The following is an 18,352-nucleotide window of genomic DNA, read 5'->3' on the forward strand; positions in this document are numbered from 1 at the left end:
TATGAAAAAGGTGTGTGTAAGTGTGTGTGGTGTGTGTCCACCACCCACTTTCATACTGTGCAGCTGCTACAGTTTACAGAACTGAGTGAATGAGCCAGGTCTGATAAGGACCTCCATCCTCCGAGCGTCAGCGGCACCCTTCTTCCCTCACAGATGCCATGAAGCCTGCCATCTATAAGGTGAGTGAGGAACCTGCTGTCTTAGCTGAGGCTCCGTCTTCTAGAGCCTCCCCTGGCTGATTCCACAGTGAGTCTCCCACCTCTGACCAGTTGCCCCTCCTGCTCGAGGAAACACTTTTGTGCCTTTGTTCCCAACAGCAGGTATCTCTAAGTGCCCCCGTCTCTTCCCTGCAGGTACAGTGTGTGGCGACCCTTCAGGTGGGGTCTATGCAGGCTGCAGACCCCCCTGAGTGTGGCCAGTGCCTTAGCCTGGCCTGGATGCCCACCCGGCCCCACCACCACCTGGCTGCTGGATACTATAATGGTAAAAAAACAAAACAAAAATCAGGAGTGGCTGCTCTGTATGCTTGCTTTTTGGTTGTTAACTGCCATTAGGCGCAATGTTAGACATTGTATAATTACAAATATTTAAGCACAAAAATCCCAGGGAGAAAAGCTTCTATGCAGATAATTTTCTACATGGACAAAAATTTTGCAGAGTTCTGGGGTACAGGCCAGAGATGCGGAGGGTGATAGGATTCACCAGAGATAGAATGTGGAGCAGAACAGGCAGATCAACGAAGTACACTGCTGAGGGGAGCAGCGGGCGGGCCAGGAGAGGTCTGCCGCGCCATGTGGTCACCTCTGGGGCAGGCGGTTGAACTCATGCGGAAGTGGCTTTAGCTTCTTAGTGCTGTGCTTTAACCCGCTGCGCCACCAGGGAGGGCCACTTAACGCACTTTTATAGGAAAGAGTGAAACAAGTGAAACTGAAAGACATTATGCATACTTTTAAGATCAAAAGGGGAAATAAAATATATAAATAGTGTAAGTGTCGTAGTTTTGAAGTTGTGTACAAGGGCCACTCATTTCCCGGCATCCTGGGGGGTTTGTGCTAGAAGAGAAGAGCATTCGCTCTTGCCAGACCCCCGTCTTCAGCTGTACGCTCGGGGGTGCTCCTGCATGGCCAGGCCTATGATATCTGAGGCTGCTCTACTGTCTCAGCTCCCAAGCGACGTCACCTTAGTTCTGTGGTGGTGACTGCCTCTCTCCCTCGGGCCTTTCCCTCTCAGACTCCCCCTTCATGGCTGAGTTACTGTTATGCCCAGTTGCCATTTACTGTCAGTAGTTTTTAAAGGGCAGGCTCTCAGGTGCTACATCCCCTGACTCGATACACAAAAGAGAGTTTAGCCACAGAGATTTTCCCACTGTTGTTTACTGAATCCTTACTACTCCCTTGATTGGACGCTTATTATTACTTTTCATTACCTCTCTGCCAGCCTGGTCAAGGGTCAACAAATTAGTTTCTTTTTTTTTCTTGTGGTTCTTCTGTATTTGTTGCTTTTGGCTCTTGGCATGTTATCGTTGTCTTAGAGCAGAGTTAGCAAACATTTCTGTAAGTCACCAATTAGTAAATAGTTTGTGCTTTACGGACGAGCTGGCCATGCGGAATTAGGCCGCCACTCCGAGTGAACGCAGCCACGGCTTTGGTGCGTAAGGGGATGTGGCCGTGGTTCTTACCAAACTTGACCGGAAGAGGCAAGTTAGAGATTGCCCATTGCCAGCCTGTGCCCTAGAGGGTTTATACTTTTTAAAAATTTCTTTTTACTTAATAAAGAGTAGATGCTACTGAGTGCATTCAACCTTCAACTGCAGTTCCCAGACTAAGCTACTATGTTTTTATTAATGAGAATTGGAGCTATAATACCAGATTGAGTCTTTTAAAAAAGTCACAGGGAATGTTGACTGGTTAATCAAAACTCTTATATCCTGTCATGCAGGATCACATCTGAGGGTAGAAGACAAAGGGTCCGACAGCCCCACGAAAGTAATTAGAGCAAGGAAGAGAAAACATGTTAGTGGGAAGACTGAGAGGCACACTCAGGTCCCCGAGCCTAGCTGCTCCGTATGGTTCTACCATCTACCACATAAAGACAAAGCATACTCTTAGTGTGAAAGACCCTCAGTAGAAAAGAACTTTAATACAATTAGTGTGCAATAGAGAGAAGAGAAAGAAGAGTTAAAGTAGTTTCCCTATAAAACACCCAGTTACACATCCCCTCATGGGTAAAATGCCCAGCCAAACAGAAGGCCCAAAGCAGGGCCACTGAGGCACGGAAGCTTGCACAAGTCTAAGGCACGTAGTGGTCACCATAAGAAAGGGGGTCGTGCAAGTCTGGAAGGAAAGGAGCAAAGTTAAAATATGAGTCAAGAGAAAGGCTGCCGTTGTCAGCCTCCCCACAATTCCCTCACCCACGTCTCTATTTCAAGTGTTTCCTTCCACGTCCCCCAAGTCTCTGCTCCATGTGCCTCCTCCTGGTCTTCTCTCTTCTCTAAGTCCACTCCCAGTGGACTTGCAGTCTTCTTCAGTGTCTCCTCAACATTCACTTACATGCTTCCTTGGGTGGAGGAACACAGAATCTCCTCTTTCTGCGGGGTTTACACTGTTACAAACCTGCCTTTAATATCAACACATTCTCCCTACCTCAGGCATGGTGGTTATCTGGAACCTTCCCACTAATTCACCTCTGCAGCGGATACGGCTCTCTGATGGCTCCTTGAAGCTCTACCCTTTCCAGTGTTTCCTAGCCCATGACCAGGCCGTGCGTACCCTTCAGTGGTGCAAAGCTAACAGGTGCAGTGAGAGAGCTGTGGAGGTGGGAGGTGGACGCTGGGACTTGCTGACTCTCCAGACTTGTTCATATTTCATCTTTTCCCTCTTCCACCTTTTCAGTCATTTCCTAGTCTCTGCAGGGAGTGACCGAAAGATCAAATTCTGGGACCTTCGAAGACCTTACGAACCGATAAACTCTATCAAGCGCTTCTTGAGTACAGAGCTGGCCTGGCTGCTCCCCTACAATGGTGTCACGGTGGCTCAGGACAACTGCTATGCCTCGTACGGCAGGATGAAGATAGGAGCTCTGGGAACAGGCCCTAAGGGTTGGGGTGCCAGATGGTGGGGAGAGAGGAGGGCTAAAGTTGTTTCACTGAGGTAGTCTCAAGTCTAGAAGGAATTGATGGAAAAGAAATGAATCTAATCTTAGGGAAAAAAGGAAGTTTTATTTTCTTTTTCTCTTACAGTTATGGACTCTGTGGAATTCATTACATTGATGCTGGTTACCTTGGTTTCAAGGCCTACTTCACTGCTCCTCGAAAAGGCACTGTTTGGGTGAGCCCCTCTCATCACACTCTTTATTATACAAAAAATGGTTCCCTTTACCTATCTAAGGGGAGGGCAGGAAGAGGCTGTAGTTTTGGATAGAAGAAAATAGGTATGTGGTTAACACCAGAGACGTGGATTATGAAAAAGGTGTGTGTAAGTGTGTGTGGTGTGTGTCCACCACCCACTTTCATACTGTGCAGCTGCTACAGTTTACAGAACTGAGTGAATGAGCGAGTGCGGAAATGACTGACTGACTGAAATATATCTCCTCCTATTAGAGTCTTTCAGGATCTGACTGGCTTGGGACAATAGCCGCAGGAGATATATCCGGGGAGCTCATTGCCGCCATATTGCCTGATATGGCACTGAACCCGATAAATGTCAAGCGACCTGTAGAGCGAAGATTCGTACGTATATGCATATTTAACAGCAGCACCAGCTGTTGGGTCCTGATCCTGATGCCCTCCCAAATTATTCCTACAAAGTTGTAGCTGAGTGCAAATTAATCGTTGGTCTACCAATTCGGTAATTACACTTGGGAGTCTTGGCATAATATGTGCATAATCCTCCCTCTCCTTGTGCATCTAAGCATGTTTTTAAGAATTATTCCTTTATTGTAAGATTTGTATTTATTTTGCATAGAAGAACCGGGGTGTAGACCAGAAGTTAAGGGGGTGAGAGGATTCCCCAGAAACAGGATGGGGAGCAGAACAGGTAGATCTACTGCAATACACCACTGAGGGGAGCAGCAGGCAGGACGGCAGAGGTCTGCTGTGCCACGTGGCTCAGCTCCCTGGCGGAGATCAAAATCAGGCTGTTGTGGTAGACCTTTGCGGTAGCACCAATGAGACGTAACCCCTAGATCAGAGGGAGGCCTCTGAGCATATGTTTAAACATAACTTCTTTCTAATTTAAAGTGAATTCTACTCAAAACCCAGTGTTCTTTCTCTTTTATCCAGTCTTCACTATTAAAAACCCTACCTTATTTTCTCCTTTCTAGCCTATATATAAAGCAGATCTGATGCCATATCAGGACAGTTCTGAAGATCAAGACCACTCTTCTGTTTCATCTGGGGTCCCCAACCCTCCAAAGGCTCGGACTTACGCTGAAACTGTGAACCATCACTACTTGCTTTTTCAAGACACAGATTTGGTAAATTGAGGCCAGAGGACGGGTGTGGCATTAGAAGTAGGAAAGTTGAGTCTGTATGTGTAGTGGGGATTCTGAAGGATTTGCAGCCTACAAATGCAAGGCTAAGGAGCTGCTCCTGTCTCTCTCTGTGATGCTCCCCTCTGCAGGGCTCCTTCCACGATATGCTCCACAGAGAGCCCGTGCTGCGCATGCAGGAGAGGGAGGGGCACTCTCAGCTCTGCCTGGACAGGCTGCAGCTAGAGGCTATTCATAAGGTAAGAAAGAGCCTCGTCACTCATCTTCTCTACCCTCCACTTGCATTTTCCCCAACTTTGTACCTGTGACCAGTGAAGTGGACGATGAAAAGGTTAACACGTGCAGAAGGAGCAGCCGCCTCTCAGCACGTAACACACCGCTCTTGGCTTTCTCCTGCCTCCACCGCATCACGGGTCCTGTTCTTTCAGAGGGTGGCCCATCTGTTGGCTCTTCTAGCTGGACTTTCCCTGGAGCACTAACTCTCCCCCTTTTGTTTTCTGTTCGCTTCACAGGTACGTTTCAGCCCAAACCTGGATTCCTATGGATGGCTGGTATCTGGGGGGCAGTCAGGGCTGGTTCGGATCCATTTTATCCGTGGACTCACCTCCCCAGTGGGCCATCGTATGCAGCTTGAAAGCCGAGCCCACTTCAGTGCTATGTTCCAACCGTCCTCCCCTACTGAAGGATCTGGCTTCCCTCCAACCAGCCATCGCCTTCTGTCCAGTCCCTAGTCGTGACCCACACAGGACCCTTGGAATGAAGTCTGCCATGAACAAATGGCCCCATGCGCAGAGCCGTAGGAACTGAGGCCTTCCTGGACAGTGATATTGCCAGGCCTGGACCTGTAGGCCTGCCAGGACTCTTTAGATTTCTCTCCTTCCACAGACTCATCATCATAGCCTCCTGCAGGCAGAGGGGCTCACCCTCTACAAACTTGCCAGGCTCAGCCTAAAACTATGGCTCATGAGAAACACTCAGGCCTTAACCTAGGCTTGGGAGTCAAATTGCTCATATTGAGCATATTGTGAAGTGGGTAAAGCTAAGTAAAGGTACTGGGTGTTTTTGAGACCACATGTGAGTGGGTGTTTGGAGAACCAGAAAGGGTATCTGCATGAAGGCTCCTATCTGACTGCAGGGTCCAATATTACTGCCTTCCCAAACTTCCTTTTTAGAGTAATCAACATACAGACCCATGAATGGGTGGTAGCAATTTGGACTGAAGCTCTCCTAGTACCTCTAACTGAGGACACCACAGATGCCCTAGCGCTAGAGCGGTGGCTCGGGTCTTATTTGCTCCTGCTTATGAAATATTCCCATCACTGGTTATCTGACCCTACTTGAATACTACTAGATAGTCATGTTTTAAAAACTCCATTTATATCAAGTCAGAGTATACCTCTAAATTTTACCCTGGGTATTAGGAAATCTAGTCCTCCTTCCCTGTGATTGCCCTTTTAAGTACTTAACAATAGCTATCATGTGTTTCCCAAGTCTTTTCTTCTCTAGATTAAATATCTTCAGTTACTTTAACCATTCTTTTATGATTTTGATCTTTCATGATATGGTCACACAGTTGACTTATTAAACATGTTCACCTATATGACCGCTATTATGTAGGTTTTTAGAACCCAACTAAAGCAATGTATTCTTACGTCTCAGTCTTGTTAAGAGTCCTTCTGTGGAATGCTGCAGACTCATCGTGACTGCAGTACAGTCTTCTCAGCGAGGACAGACCCCAGCAGTGAGAACCAGGCAAATCTTAGTCCTGGAATGTGTAAGGGTGCAACAGAGTTTGGAAGTAATCAGGTGACTTCAATATACAGAGAGAAAGACTCAGCCAGCTCCTACAGAAGGGAGTGGAAATTACTTTAGAGCCCACGTGGAACAGAACCCTCTGGCACTCTAGGCTAATCAACTGAAGATCTAGGAACAGCTTTCTGCCTCTTAAGTCTAGGGAATTATGTCAGAAATCACTTTAAGTATTTCAGTTTCCTCATGTACTGAAGAGAAAACAGGCCTGGAAGAAGCCCAGATCATTAACACTGAGGGGCCACAACCGTATCAGCGCAGGGGAGCCAAGTATTGCACCATCCTTTTGTGACCCAGCTCAAGTTCTACCAGTTTTTTTTTGTTTTTTTTTTGAGCTTACAGATAAATGCCTCCCATTCCAGAGAAATTTTGTTCATTCTTCACAGCAGCCCCTTGATAGTGCATTGTGAACTCTCCCATCAGGTGGTAGGAGAGTTGGTACCTGGGGACCCACACTGATGAGGGTGCTGGCCCCTGTGGATTCTCAGCCCTTAACTCTCGCCATGAGAAGCCTTTGGCCCCAGGTCGCTCCCCTCAGCCCTCATCCAGTGTATCCACTTGGTGCTATCTGTGGATTCCTACACTCAGTTGCCTTTATGTATTTATTACCTTTGTTCACATTATTCCCTCCAAGAGTGTCCTTTTCCATCTCTCCTAAATCATTCATTCATCAAGTTTCCAAGTCAAATTCCACCTTTATCAAGGAGCTTCCCAGATGTGTCTAGTAAAAAGTATTCTCTCTCCTGTGTGTTTCTAAAAGGGAAGGAAGGAAATGAGACAAGTATTACACATTATGTACTTACTCTATTTTCAGGTACTTTGCATGTTAATCTTAGGAGGTAGGTATTGCCCCACTCATTATCATTCTAAGTGATTAAGCATTCTGAATGAGATCACGTAAGTAGCAAATGAGTTACTGGGATTTGACTAACTTCAGAATACAACGTTCAACTTTAACCACACTGTTGCACACACTAGTGTAAATTCACTCTGCCACAGTGTTTTGCATATAGAAGCCTTTCAATATTGCAGAATCCTCTTCCTTACTCTATTTCTCTAGTATCTGATAATTCTTCCTGCCTTGATCATATAGGAATTAAGTAAAGTGGGGCTGGGACTAGCCAGGTGGAGATCCTGAAAGAGACTGGTCCCTGGAAGAATGGGCCTTCTGAAGGTAGTAAGCAAAGGCTCTCAGCCTGACAAATACACTGCCAGGGATTTTGTGTTACCGTGATCCTAGAAAGGAAGTTGCACCAAATTCACAGAATTTTAGACTGTTAACGCTGGAAAGGGGTTGGATCCTCTAATTGTTGGAGTAGATGTTTCTAATGTTGCTGTTCCGGGGCTCCTTTGTTTAAAAGTGGACTTTCAAACTTTTATATACATATATACTTACATATATATACACTTACGTACACATACACAATTAGTTGAAGGACCGGAAGTGATACCATTCCCCCGCATCGCCCCTAAAACCGAGAAGTCCCGTTTGAAAAACAGTCCATCATTTCACAGATGATCTTAAAGTCTAGCAATGACCAAGGCTGTACAGCCCGCTAGCTATGAAACCTTTAACTAAACCTGAGGTTCTGTAATCCCAACGCTTGTCAGGAGTCACCTACCCAGCATTGCTAAAGGCCTTTGTGGATAAAGCACTGAACTAGTTGCTGTGAACTAGGCGCGCGCGTTCGGAAGCTCCCAATTGAGGCTAGTGAAGCCATTGAAAAGGAACACCCGCGCACTTCGCCATGGCTTATGGTTTCTGAACTGATTCCTGAGACGGAGAAGGACGTCAGGACCTCGGCCATGTTCGGGGCTGGGGAACAACGAGGTGTATCTAGATTGGAGACCAAGGCAGCGGGGCGAGCGGGCGGATCCAGGTGGGAAATACTGCCCGCGAGCCCGGCGCAGGCTACTCGGGACAGTGGTTGCTCAAGTGGGGGCTGACATGTTGGGCCCGGCAATCGGCGCCCTAGTCCACCCGCGTCCTGATGGGTGGGGTCGAAGCCACGAGCGGAAGGGGCGGGGCTGGAGGCGGAAGTCCCGCCGCCCGCGCAGGTCACGCGGGAGGGGCTGAGCTCGCGTGCGTGCAGGTGAGTGGCGCAGCGTCCCGGTCCCTGGCTCAGAATGCCGTGCCCCGCTGGTCCACGGCGTTTGCAACAGGCTCAGGCCAGGGAGTGACAGGCCCTTTCTCCTGTGCGGAGCTGGACCTAGGAAGGGTGTGGGCCTGAATGCAGGGGGCAACCGCTTCTGGGTGAGACCCAGAGCAGACCTGACCTCAGTAGTGTCTTGGTGGGGACGGCGGCCCCCTGGGGACCCTGCTTCTAGTTTGGGAGGGGGGGTGGCGGCCGGCCGCCTCCGGAATTCCATAGGCGCCCACAGCCTTCCCCTTGCCAAATTGTGACCGGAAGCTGTCCGGGAAGCATCCCTCCCGAGGACTCTGCCCCTCTAGGATCTGTTGGAAACGGAGTGGGGTGGAGGGAGTGGACACAAGGGAAAGTCTAGCGTGGGGTGGAGCAGCAGGGGTGAACCCCTCTCCTCTCAGCTTGACAGGATTCATGGCACTCTGGCGCGCATACCAGCGGGTCCTGACTGCGCACCCGTGGAAAGTACAGGTCCTGACCGCCGGTGAGTGTCTCAGCATCCGAGTGGGACCAGAGCAACCTGATTTGGGAGGCAGAAGCTCGCCCTACCCAGAAGACTCCGTGAGGGCCGGCTGTCTTTCTTCCACACTACCCACACTGTTAGAGAGAGCCGGTTCCCAAGACCATTCTTTAAAAAGGGGGTATGTCTAGTTGACCTAGTTATAAAGTCGGATCTGGACGTCCTTAAAAAGCTGAGGCGTCATTTCTTCAGGATAAAGGCATCGCTCCAGGAGGCCTTAACTTAAATAACCAGCAGTAACAAATGCTCTTCTGACATCTTCCTGTGCAAAAAACACTTTCAGGACATTAATGTTATCTCATAAGATGCACTAGGTTGCTTGAACCACTTTCAATCACATTATATGTAAGTGCTGGAAATAGAACTGTTACCCAGTTTATTTTTCTTAGATTTTTAAAGTGTGAAATACACAAAAGGATGATTAAGAAGTATGTACAGTTTAAAGTATTTAAGCTAAATACTCCTGGATCACTACTCAATTTTGAGCCCCCCCCCCCAGCACTTCTCCCTAACACAAACCAAGAGATAACCACTTTACTGAGTTTGCTTTATATCATTCTTTTTGATTTTTTTGTTTAATAGGGTTCTATTACCTATGTGTGTGAATCCCCAAACAATATATTAAGCAAAGATCTAGTAATGCAATAATTGAGTTATGACCTCACAGAACTACCTAGTGACTTAGATGTGTTTGCTACTTTCTTCATTTTGCCATCACCATTTTTGTTTTGCAGGTTAGCTGCATAAAAGGGGGCACCATAGAGTAAATGTTACAAAGGAAAGTTTAGAAGGTCTGTGAGAGAGTAGTGCAGGGTGATGGAGCTGGGATGGAGTCTTCCCTGTGTGTAGAGTAGGAGAACAGAATTCTAACCAGGACTGGTGGGCCTCTGAGAGGCACACTTAGAACGGTGAACAGAGACCATGTTACTTTAATAGTTCCACCACCACTAAAAACCTCATTGGGTGACGGGCCAGGGAATGGCCTCTTGGCCCTTCCAGGGTCCCTCACCAGGCTCCTGTGCCCAACCACCCCATGTCTTGTCCTCAGAGTGTCCGCCAGTCTGTATGACTCACCTGGCTGCGTGTGTGGTGACTCATGCAGGACTGTGTGGCTGTGATGGGAACTGACACGCTGGGCCCGTTGCCCAGCCTCTGATTCCCTCAGGGCCTCTACTGCCAGAAGGAAGGTTCCTTCCCGTGGGGATCAAGAATAGGAAAAGAAGCATAATCTCTGTGTTTCCCTATCTAAAAGATCTGTAGCTGGCGAGGGTAAGAGCTGGCACTGGAGGGAAACAAGCTCAGATAAGCCAGGGCATGTCTTGTGAGAGCCTGTGGTTCCAGTCCATACCTATAGGCTTCCTGAGGTTATGGAGACATTCAGCTTAGGCCTGAAGCAACTTCTAGCTAGAGGTGTCCTCTGACTTTTCCAAGCCTTTCAGGCTTTTCTTTCCCTGCTGCTGAGTGTATTTGGATCAACTACAAATAAAGGGAGGAAGTAGATTTAGTTCACAGAGCTGTTTTCTAGAGCCCAGCACAGTAGTTCCTACAGGCCCACAGGATAACTTGTCACACAGGAAAACAGAATAGATTTCAGGCTTAGGGTGAGAAGACCATGATTTGAATAGCACTTAGCTTGTGACCAGGCCAAGTCAGTACATCAGTTTTTTCCTTTAGACCTTGCGTTCAGTTAGTTATATGACCTCATAGTCAGTATAGGAATAAATATGTGGAAAAACATTTAAAAAAATTTTTTTTTGAGTGCTGCACCAAAAAATGTTGAAGGCTAAAGGGTCTTGGCAACCCAGACACAAAAAACTTCTCTTTATAGTGGTATTGACATAGACACCTATCTAAGTTTTGCTTCTCCAAAAAGCAGGGCAGAAGCTTCTGGGCAGGTGCTTAGTTGTTAGGAATTACAAAGGAGTCCTGTGCGGGGGAAGAGGGAGAGCCAGTCTAAGGAGGCATTGCTGAGTTGACACGGCTGGCACATCTGCCTCCTCAGTCCCTGCAAACTGAGAAGCTCCCTGAAGCGTCTTCTAGGACTATATGTGAGTATAGTCTTCTCTGAGAAAAGGAGAAACCTTCCCTACCTTCGCCTGCCTGTATTGGTCAGAGCTTCACCCCAAGGGGTATTAACACCCCTGTGCTACCAGGCTGCGGAGCCCCCGTTAAGCATCCACAGCCCCAGGTGTGACATAGGCCTGAGGCCAGGATCTCGCTGAACTGCCGTTTAGTGGCTGGAGTAAGAGTGAATGAGTCAAGAAGACCGGAAATAGTTCAATAGAAGTGTTAGCCAAACCAGAGTTGGGAACAGGACAGCCTGGACAGAGATCTGTGTGTTGTGCAGAGTCTGAATCCGCCATATCCCATCCTTTCTTTGAGCCCTTCCAGTCTCCAGTGGGTCTAGGGCTCAACTCCTTTCATCTTAGACCACGCTGACCCTGCTGTGAGAACAGCTGAGCTCCTGTAGATACTGATTTCCCTGGAGTCTGAATTAAGCCTGGAGCTGAGAGCTCAACAGGGTCTAGAGACCATCTGGTCCAACCCTCCATACTACAGAGAAGGAAACCTGAGGCAAGAGGGCGGAGTGAAATGCATCGAGATCTCCTGTGTCCGTGGAGAGCTACTTCAGAACCCGGGTATTGCCCTGCACAGACGACTGGCCACAGTATGCTGAGTGGACTCTGGCTGGTCTGGACTTAGATAACTCACAAGCTGCCTGAACCCTCTGTTTTGTCTTGTTTTCTAGCAGCAGGATGGGTTCAGGCCAGGAATGGGGAGAACGTTCAGACCAGTCCCAGAGAATGCACTCTCCTCTCACCACTTAGCTTCACTGTCTCCTGGCAAAGTTTAATTGCTGGGTGACTTCTGGGGAGGGAGGTGTCAACAGCACCTCTGGTGCCATGCCAGTAGCCCTGTACCTGGTGGCCCAGGCCATCTACACTCAAGGATGCTTCCGTGCCCCCTGCATTCTCATCTACTAACACTTTATCTTCTTGCATTGGAGACGCCACACAAAAGCCAGGAGAGGAACAATGGAAGGAAAGTAGGGAATTTACCCCCACCTGTGTCTAGGAAGAGGGGATGGAAATTGGGACTTTTCCACCAGTGGGCAAGGGGCAGTCCCAGATCCTGCTGGGAGCCAGGCTACCCCCAACACCTCCCTCTGTTGGATCCGGTAGCGAGTGACGGCATGAAAACTGGCACCTACCCAGGGGCATGATGTCACATCCGCACTAGTGTCTGCCCGCTAGGCTTTGTGCCCAGCCTGGCGTTGGGGCATCACTGCCCAGCAGCACTGGGTCCTGCCCCATTGGGATGCAGGCCTTATTTCAGCAGACTGTCAGCCCTAGCCACCTGGAAACAAGTCCATGGAAAGGACAGCCAGATCACTGGAAGATCCAGATAAATCAGATATGTCCCAGATGACTCCTAGAGCCTGGGGTGGCTTGAGGTTGGTTGAGCCCTAAGGTTGGGGGAGATGGAGTGAGGAGTCTTGAGTGTCAGACCAACTGCTCAGTCGCTTGGTTCAGAAGTGCAGGCCCCGGGGCCTCCCTGGTGGCGCAGGGGGTTAAGCACAGCACAGTGAACCCACCACAGCCACTGCAGCATGAGGTCAACCCCCGGCCAGGGTCTGACCCACATGGTGCAGCAGACCTCGCCTGTCTTGTCCCCTGGTCCGCTCAGTCGTGTACTTCAGTCAGTCTGCATGATCTGCTCCCCACTCGCTCTGTCACTTGATGGTCCCTCAGATTTGAGGGGCACAATTTGGGTGCCTAGAGTCCATTTTTCTCAAAGACTATAAGCTTCACGACTATGGGGCTAGAAGCAAAGGACTTCTTTTTTCTTACTGGCTCTGTGTGTGTATGTGACTGTTGACAAGTCGTGGAGAGTGAAACACACACCTCTCTTGGTGACTGTTTCTTCCCCAAGAATATCGCTTACCCAACAAGGTGGCAAGAACAGAGGTGACCCCATTCTGGGGAGTAAAAAGACAGGAAGTGCATTCGTATAGGAAGTGTCCTTGATAACCTGCTTTTGGGGCCTTGTTTGAAGAGGAAGCCCTGCCAAGCAGCAGCCACAGTAGCCTCTTGGCATCTTCTGGCCCCTGCACCCAAGCCAGGTGCAGCTGGAAGTTCCCTCGCCTCCTGTTCCTCCTTGAGGAAAGGCCTGGGTCCAGGTCCTGACCTCACTTCTTACCAAATCACCTCCTTTCAGACATTAAATGGAAGTATGTCCTCTTTCTCTTAGGCTTTTAATGAGGACTAAATAGTGGGAGCCTTTTGTAAACTGGAAAGTCGGCCTAAGTAACCTGTTAGACTGTAAGCACCCTTCATTTAAGAAGTGGCTGCCTGTGTGGTACAGCTCCCGCTGGCCCTCAGTGTCTGCGTCACTCTTCCCTTCATGCATGGGCAAGGCAGATCCCGCCCTCCTGGGAGTGCAATCGGGGACCCCACGTTGTCAGGGGTGGGGGTGGGTAGGTATGTGCTAACTGCATGGAGAGGGTTAGCAAGCTTCCAGTCCCCACTGAATCCTCACACCTTGAACTTCAAGTGCTGCTCTTTGGGCTAGCCCTCAAGTGCTTCGTGTCCTTTTGAGGAGCAGCCCTGTTGTGGGGTGTACTGCATTAGACATTTGTCCTGGATTTATTTTCTGAGCCACAGAGGCTTGGTCAGCCCTGGTAGGGAATAAGAGAACAAACATACCTACTGTGCTGTCATTCTATCCTTGCCCTTCGGGGGGTTCTACCTCGCCATGTTCTGTGAAGACCCTCCATCATTTGGGGAGTTCCAGGGAGAAGAGAGGCAGGGAAGCCTTTGTGGGTGAGTGGGGGTAGAGCTGTGCCTTGGCTGGAGTGCTGGCAGCCTGGGTCATCAGTAGGTGCCAGCCCCACCCAACTTCCTCTGACGAGCTTCTCAGAGGACATGAGGGGTGTGGGGGAAGAACAGTGAGTGTGCAGCCGGCGCAGACGTCAGAGGCAGCTCCGGGCCAAGGCATGGCTTGAAGGATGTGTTTGCCCAGTGCTAATGGAGGGCACAGGGACGGCAGTGGCTGGGGCGCTGAGGGGACTCTCGTTGCTCAGTGAGACCCGCAGGCGAGCCAGAGGTCATCCTGTCGCTCCCAAGCGGCCCCTGACATGCGTGTTTGTTGGGAGCCATCATGCCACTTCAGTTACAGGGGCTCTGTAAATAGTGATTATTTCTGTCTTGGTTTCTGGGTGTGGGTGTCTGACTGGGTCTGCTTGGAGCTGGGTGTGCAAGTGAGGGGAGAAGAAGTGGGTGTAGAGGCCTGGGGGAGACCCGGCAATAACACCAGTTCAATCTGTGTGGGGAAGGGGGGAGCCTGGACTTGGCTGATTGTGCTTCGTGGTGGCCCGGTGGCCATGCCGCTTTCCTGGGCGGGTGCCTCAGTAGCTCCCCACTTGTCTTCTTTCTGCCTGGTGCCTTCAGGTGCTCATTATTTGAAAACAGTTGTTCTTGCTATTCTCCACACGAATGGACTCTAATACCGAGGCAAGGACATTGGCCCAAATTTTGCCTTGGGTGGGGGCAAGAACTAGGGTTCCCTGCCATTGCACACTGACCTGTTGTAGCAGTGTCCTGGAGAGCGCTGCGTCTAGGAAAGTGAGCCACCTGGCTCTTGTGTTGACTCTGCCACTTAATGGTTATGTTAAGTCCTGGGCCTTCATCTCCACGATTCTAAGGTAAGGGGCTTGGGAGAAATTACCCAGAAGGTGTCTCCAGTTCTGACACTTGCCACCTCGCAGCCCCTGAACCTTAGATTCTCCTCTCTGGCTCTGACTTCCCTTCGCAGCCCGGTGTGGGATTCATAGGCCCTGTCTGCTCCAGGCTGCTCATCCCCATTTCTCGCAGGACATGAGGAGCCGTGTGCATCTTTGGAGAAGAGAGCTTGGCCCCAGAGTTAAGCCCCCTTCACTTAGCCCACTTATCTCCCTTTTTGCAGGCTTCTTTCCCAGGAAGTGTCCTGACTCTGCTCATTTACCCACAGGGCTGCTGATGGGCCTGGGGGATGTCATCTCCCAGCAGCTGGTGGAGAAGCGAGGTCTGCGAGAGCACCAGACTGCTCGGACTCTGACCATGGCCTCTCTGGGCAGTGGCTTTGTGGTGAGTTCTGCCCAGGGCTGCCATGTCATCCTTCACTCTCCGTTGGCCTCTGTCACGTCTAGCCAACCTTGAGTGTCTGCTTCCCTTGGGACTTGGTTTCTGACACTGAGGAGGAAGAAATTTGTGACCTAACAGCCAAGTCTCCTTTCCCTGCATCCCTACTCTGCCAATTGGGCTTTCCTTCCAGGGTCCGGTAATAGGAAGCTGGTACAGGGTTTTGGACCGGTTCATCCCTGGCACCAGCAAGGTGGCTGCGCTAAAGAAGATGGCGTTGGATCAGGTGAGCAAAAGAAAGATGGCCGGAAGGGGGAACTATGTTGGGGAACGCTGGGGCTGCAGGTGCTCAAAGAATTCTAACTTCTCTTCTCTAGGGGGGCTTTGCCCCGTGTTTTCTCGGCTGCTTCCTCCCACTAGTAGGGGCTGCCAGTGGGCTGTCAGCCAAGGACAACTGGGCCAAACTGCAGCGGGTGAGCTGGGCAGGATTGGGGAAGCTCTTGGGCTGGCAGGCTGGCAGTGCCAGGGGGGTGAGACTGTCTTCATGGCCCCGGAAAGGGGGACATGCACGTAGAGGCCCAGGCTCTGGAGGAGTGGGGCAGGGGCGCATGTGTGGGAACATGTTCTGGAACTATCCCACTCCAGGTGATAGACCAGGAGGGGGTGCTTGGAAGTGCAGGCAGTAATGTCTTCCTTTTCTAACTCCTCAGGATTATCCTGATGCCCTCGTCACCAACTACTATGTAAGAGCTGACACCTCAACTGCCTCTTCTTCTGCTTTCTTGAGTCCAGAGGTGCCCAGGGATTGTGGGTTCTCCTGACATAGGAACCCCACAGTTGGGCTCCCTCTCCTGCCCCAGTTGGGCACCACACTCAGGTGCACTCGCCTGGTTGTCCATCTTGTTCTGTCTGCAGAGGTCGGGCAAGACTAGGCAAGGCAGCAAGGCTGGGCAGGGGTGGGGGGGTTTCAGGTAATTGGGGCAACCCCCCAACCTTTGCCTTCTCTCTCTCGTAGCTCTGGCCTGCTGTGCAGTTAGCCAACTTCTACCTGGTCCCCCTCCATTACAGGTAGGACAATTCCCTAAGCTGCCCACCAAGGAAAGTCCATGTTACCAACATCTGGAGACAAAGTGGTTCTCATTTCAGCCTTGCATTACATTGGATGGCCCAGAACGCTTTGCCCTGATCATGCTCCTCAGGCCTCCGGGCCTTTTATTGTGAACTTCCTGCCCATTATGACCTGTTCCCGAGTTTCTGCCTTTTGTCAGAGCAGATCCTGTTCCACAAGCCATGTCAGCGTCCCCCTGAGTGTGCTCTGTTTGCCGGCCTGTCTGCAAGGGCTGTGCCTGGGGCAGACACCTAGGTGAGCCAGAGGTAGACCACAGAGCCAGTAGGAACCATGCAGGCAAAGTTAGTCCACTGCAGAGAGTATGTCTTACACTAGTCATCAAGGTAGTTGCTGAACTGCACTAAAGAATATAGTACATCTTACTTTCAGTGGTTAAAGTTTATGTAGGTGAGGCAGGATGCTTTGGAAACAGAAAAATATAAAACTTCAGAGAAGACAGGGTCAAATTTTAAAATGAAAAACATAGCTAAAAGGAATACAGACTTAGGAACCAAATCTGAAGCCTTAGGGTCCTGGCAACGCTCTTTGAAACGACAGCAAAGTGAATTTAAAATAAAGGGGAAGCATTACTTTATATGGCAGGCAGTACGTTTTTGGAAGATGAATTCTCCCCAGCTGGTACAATGTGGAGAAAGTTGTGTATTTGGGAGGGGCCTGGTCAGGGATCTGGAGGACAGAGTCATTCACGGCAAGGGAGCTGCTGAAAGGATTTGACTTGGAAGCTGTTGTCCAGAAGACGGAGCTCTGTGACAGCTGCAGAGCCTGAACTGGCTGTCTCTGGTCTGAGCCACGCCCCCCCGCCAATGGAATCTGGACATGCTCAGAGATAACCCCCCCTTACCATTGCATCCCCCCTTGCCTGCCCCTTCTTGCTCTTCACGATGCCTTTCCTGTTCCTTAGGTTGCCTGTTGTCCAGTGTGTTGCTGTTATCTGGAACACTTACCTGTCCTGGAAGTCACATCGGTCCTAAGCCTGCCTGCCTCCCTTGTTTCCGCCTTGCAGTGATGTAGCTTACCCCTGGAATGGCCAGGCAACCTCCTCAAAGTGTGCTTATTAGTTTTCATTGGTAGCTTGTCAAAAATTAATGGGTTAGCACTTTGAAATGGCTCATCTCACCCTTAAATGTAACCTGATTCCTTTCAAAGTCACTGAAACCTTTATAATGGTCTTAAGCCCAGCACATAGTGGGTACTCCAAAAATACTGGTTGAACAGTATGACTTATCAACTTTAGTTTATTGCCTCTCATCCTTACTCTTCATAGACCCATTTGTTTCTCTAACTCTTCCCAGCCCTGGCTCTAGCTTTTGGGAAACTGTCCCTCAAACTTTTTGATTGGCACCTCCATAAATAATAAATACATAATCTAGAGCTTGCAGAGGCATAGTAAAACCCAGCAGAAAACTGTTGGGGAATCAAAACTTCTAAAGCTGGGGAAAAAACCTCCAAGGAGCTAGGCAAAAGAGTTCACCAAGCCCAGTCCACTTTTCAAATGAGGATGGTGAGGTCCACAGAAGTGAGGTGACCTGTCCACATTGCTGGTTAGTGGCAGGTAGAAAGTTGAACGCAGGTCAACACCCTCTCCCCGCCAGTGTTCGCAACCTCATGTCCGAAGTGATGGCGTTTGGAGTGGGACCTTTGGGAAGTGAGTAGGTCGGGAGCAAGGCCCTCATGGGGTTGCTGCCTCCACGAGAAACCCCAGAGAGCACCCTCCCCCCTGCTACCCTGTGAGTCACCAGCCATGAACTGGGAAAGTGGGTCTTCAGCAGACACCGACCCCACTGCTGCCATGGTCTGGGGCTTCCCAACCTCTGGAACTGAGAAATAAATGTATGTTGCTATATATAAGCCACCCAGATTATGGTGTTTTTGCTCAAATGGACTAAGACACGAAATTTCCTTCCTACCTAGTGGTCTTAATCTAGAGGGTGAAATGTGTAATAATTCTGCTGCAGTGGTTCCCAGGAGAGAACTAACTTGGCTAGGCTACCACTTTGGGGCAGACTCAAGCAGATGGCTTAGCCTTTTTATGGTCTGTAAGCACCCTGAGGGCAGAGACCTTTTTTGGAGGGGCGGGGCGGTGGTGGGGAGAGACTGATTGCAGTCAGCTAACTAGAATTTGGATCCTAAAGCTAAAGTATGA

General features: G+C 49.8%; 2 protein-coding genes across 9 annotated transcripts in view; both read left to right on the forward strand.

The window, feature by feature from the left end:
- Nucleotides 1-6,131, forward strand: part of GTF3C2 (general transcription factor IIIC, polypeptide 2, beta 110kDa) — an 18,535-nt gene extending 12,404 nt beyond the window's left edge. For 2 of the 4 annotated variants that reach the window (XM_012727568.1, XM_012727569.1), the window contains exons 13-20: nucleotides 354-483; nucleotides 2,648-2,792; nucleotides 2,892-3,053; nucleotides 3,239-3,326; nucleotides 3,599-3,727; nucleotides 4,321-4,473; nucleotides 4,620-4,727; nucleotides 5,001-6,131. In XM_012727568.1, coding sequence (XP_012583022.1) covers nucleotides 354-483; nucleotides 2,648-2,792; nucleotides 2,892-3,053; nucleotides 3,239-3,326; nucleotides 3,599-3,727; nucleotides 4,321-4,473; nucleotides 4,620-4,727; nucleotides 5,001-5,219 — 1,134 coding nt within the window. In that variant the 3' untranslated portion in view covers nucleotides 5,220-6,131. Of the gene's footprint in view, nucleotides 1-153; nucleotides 180-353; nucleotides 484-2,647; nucleotides 2,793-2,891; nucleotides 3,054-3,238; nucleotides 3,327-3,598; nucleotides 3,728-4,320; nucleotides 4,474-4,619; nucleotides 4,728-5,000 lie in introns of all 4 variants that reach the window. The other 2 variants (XM_012727570.1, XM_012727571.1) reach the window with 2 other exon arrangements.
- A 2,189-nt stretch (nucleotides 6,132-8,320) lies between these two features.
- The window catches only part of MPV17 (MpV17 mitochondrial inner membrane protein), a 10,490-nt gene continuing 458 nt past the window's right edge, over nucleotides 8,321-18,352 (forward strand). The window contains exons 1-8 of one of the 5 annotated variants that reach the window (XM_012727604.1): nucleotides 8,321-8,390; nucleotides 8,843-8,925; nucleotides 14,971-15,086; nucleotides 15,274-15,366; nucleotides 15,458-15,553; nucleotides 15,791-15,874; nucleotides 16,096-16,148; nucleotides 17,111-18,268. In XM_012727604.1, the coding sequence (XP_012583058.1) occupies nucleotides 8,856-8,925; nucleotides 14,971-15,086; nucleotides 15,274-15,366; nucleotides 15,458-15,553; nucleotides 15,791-15,874; nucleotides 16,096-16,148; nucleotides 17,111-17,180 (582 nt within the window). In that variant the 5' untranslated portion in view covers nucleotides 8,321-8,390; nucleotides 8,843-8,855 and the 3' untranslated portion in view covers nucleotides 17,181-18,268. Of the gene's footprint in view, nucleotides 8,391-8,464; nucleotides 8,552-8,842; nucleotides 8,926-14,970; nucleotides 15,087-15,273; nucleotides 15,367-15,457; nucleotides 15,554-15,790; nucleotides 15,875-16,095; nucleotides 16,149-17,110; nucleotides 18,269-18,352 lie in introns of those variants that run through there. The other 4 variants (XM_012727603.1, XM_004686043.2, XM_012727607.1 and 1 more) reach the window with 4 other exon arrangements.

Source organism: Condylura cristata, unplaced genomic scaffold (genome assembly GCF_000260355.1).
Source record: "Condylura cristata isolate star-nosed mole 26May11 unplaced genomic scaffold, ConCri1.0 scaffold00020, whole genome shotgun sequence".
NCBI classification, from domain to species: Eukaryota; Metazoa; Chordata; class Mammalia; order Eulipotyphla; family Talpidae; genus Condylura; species Condylura cristata.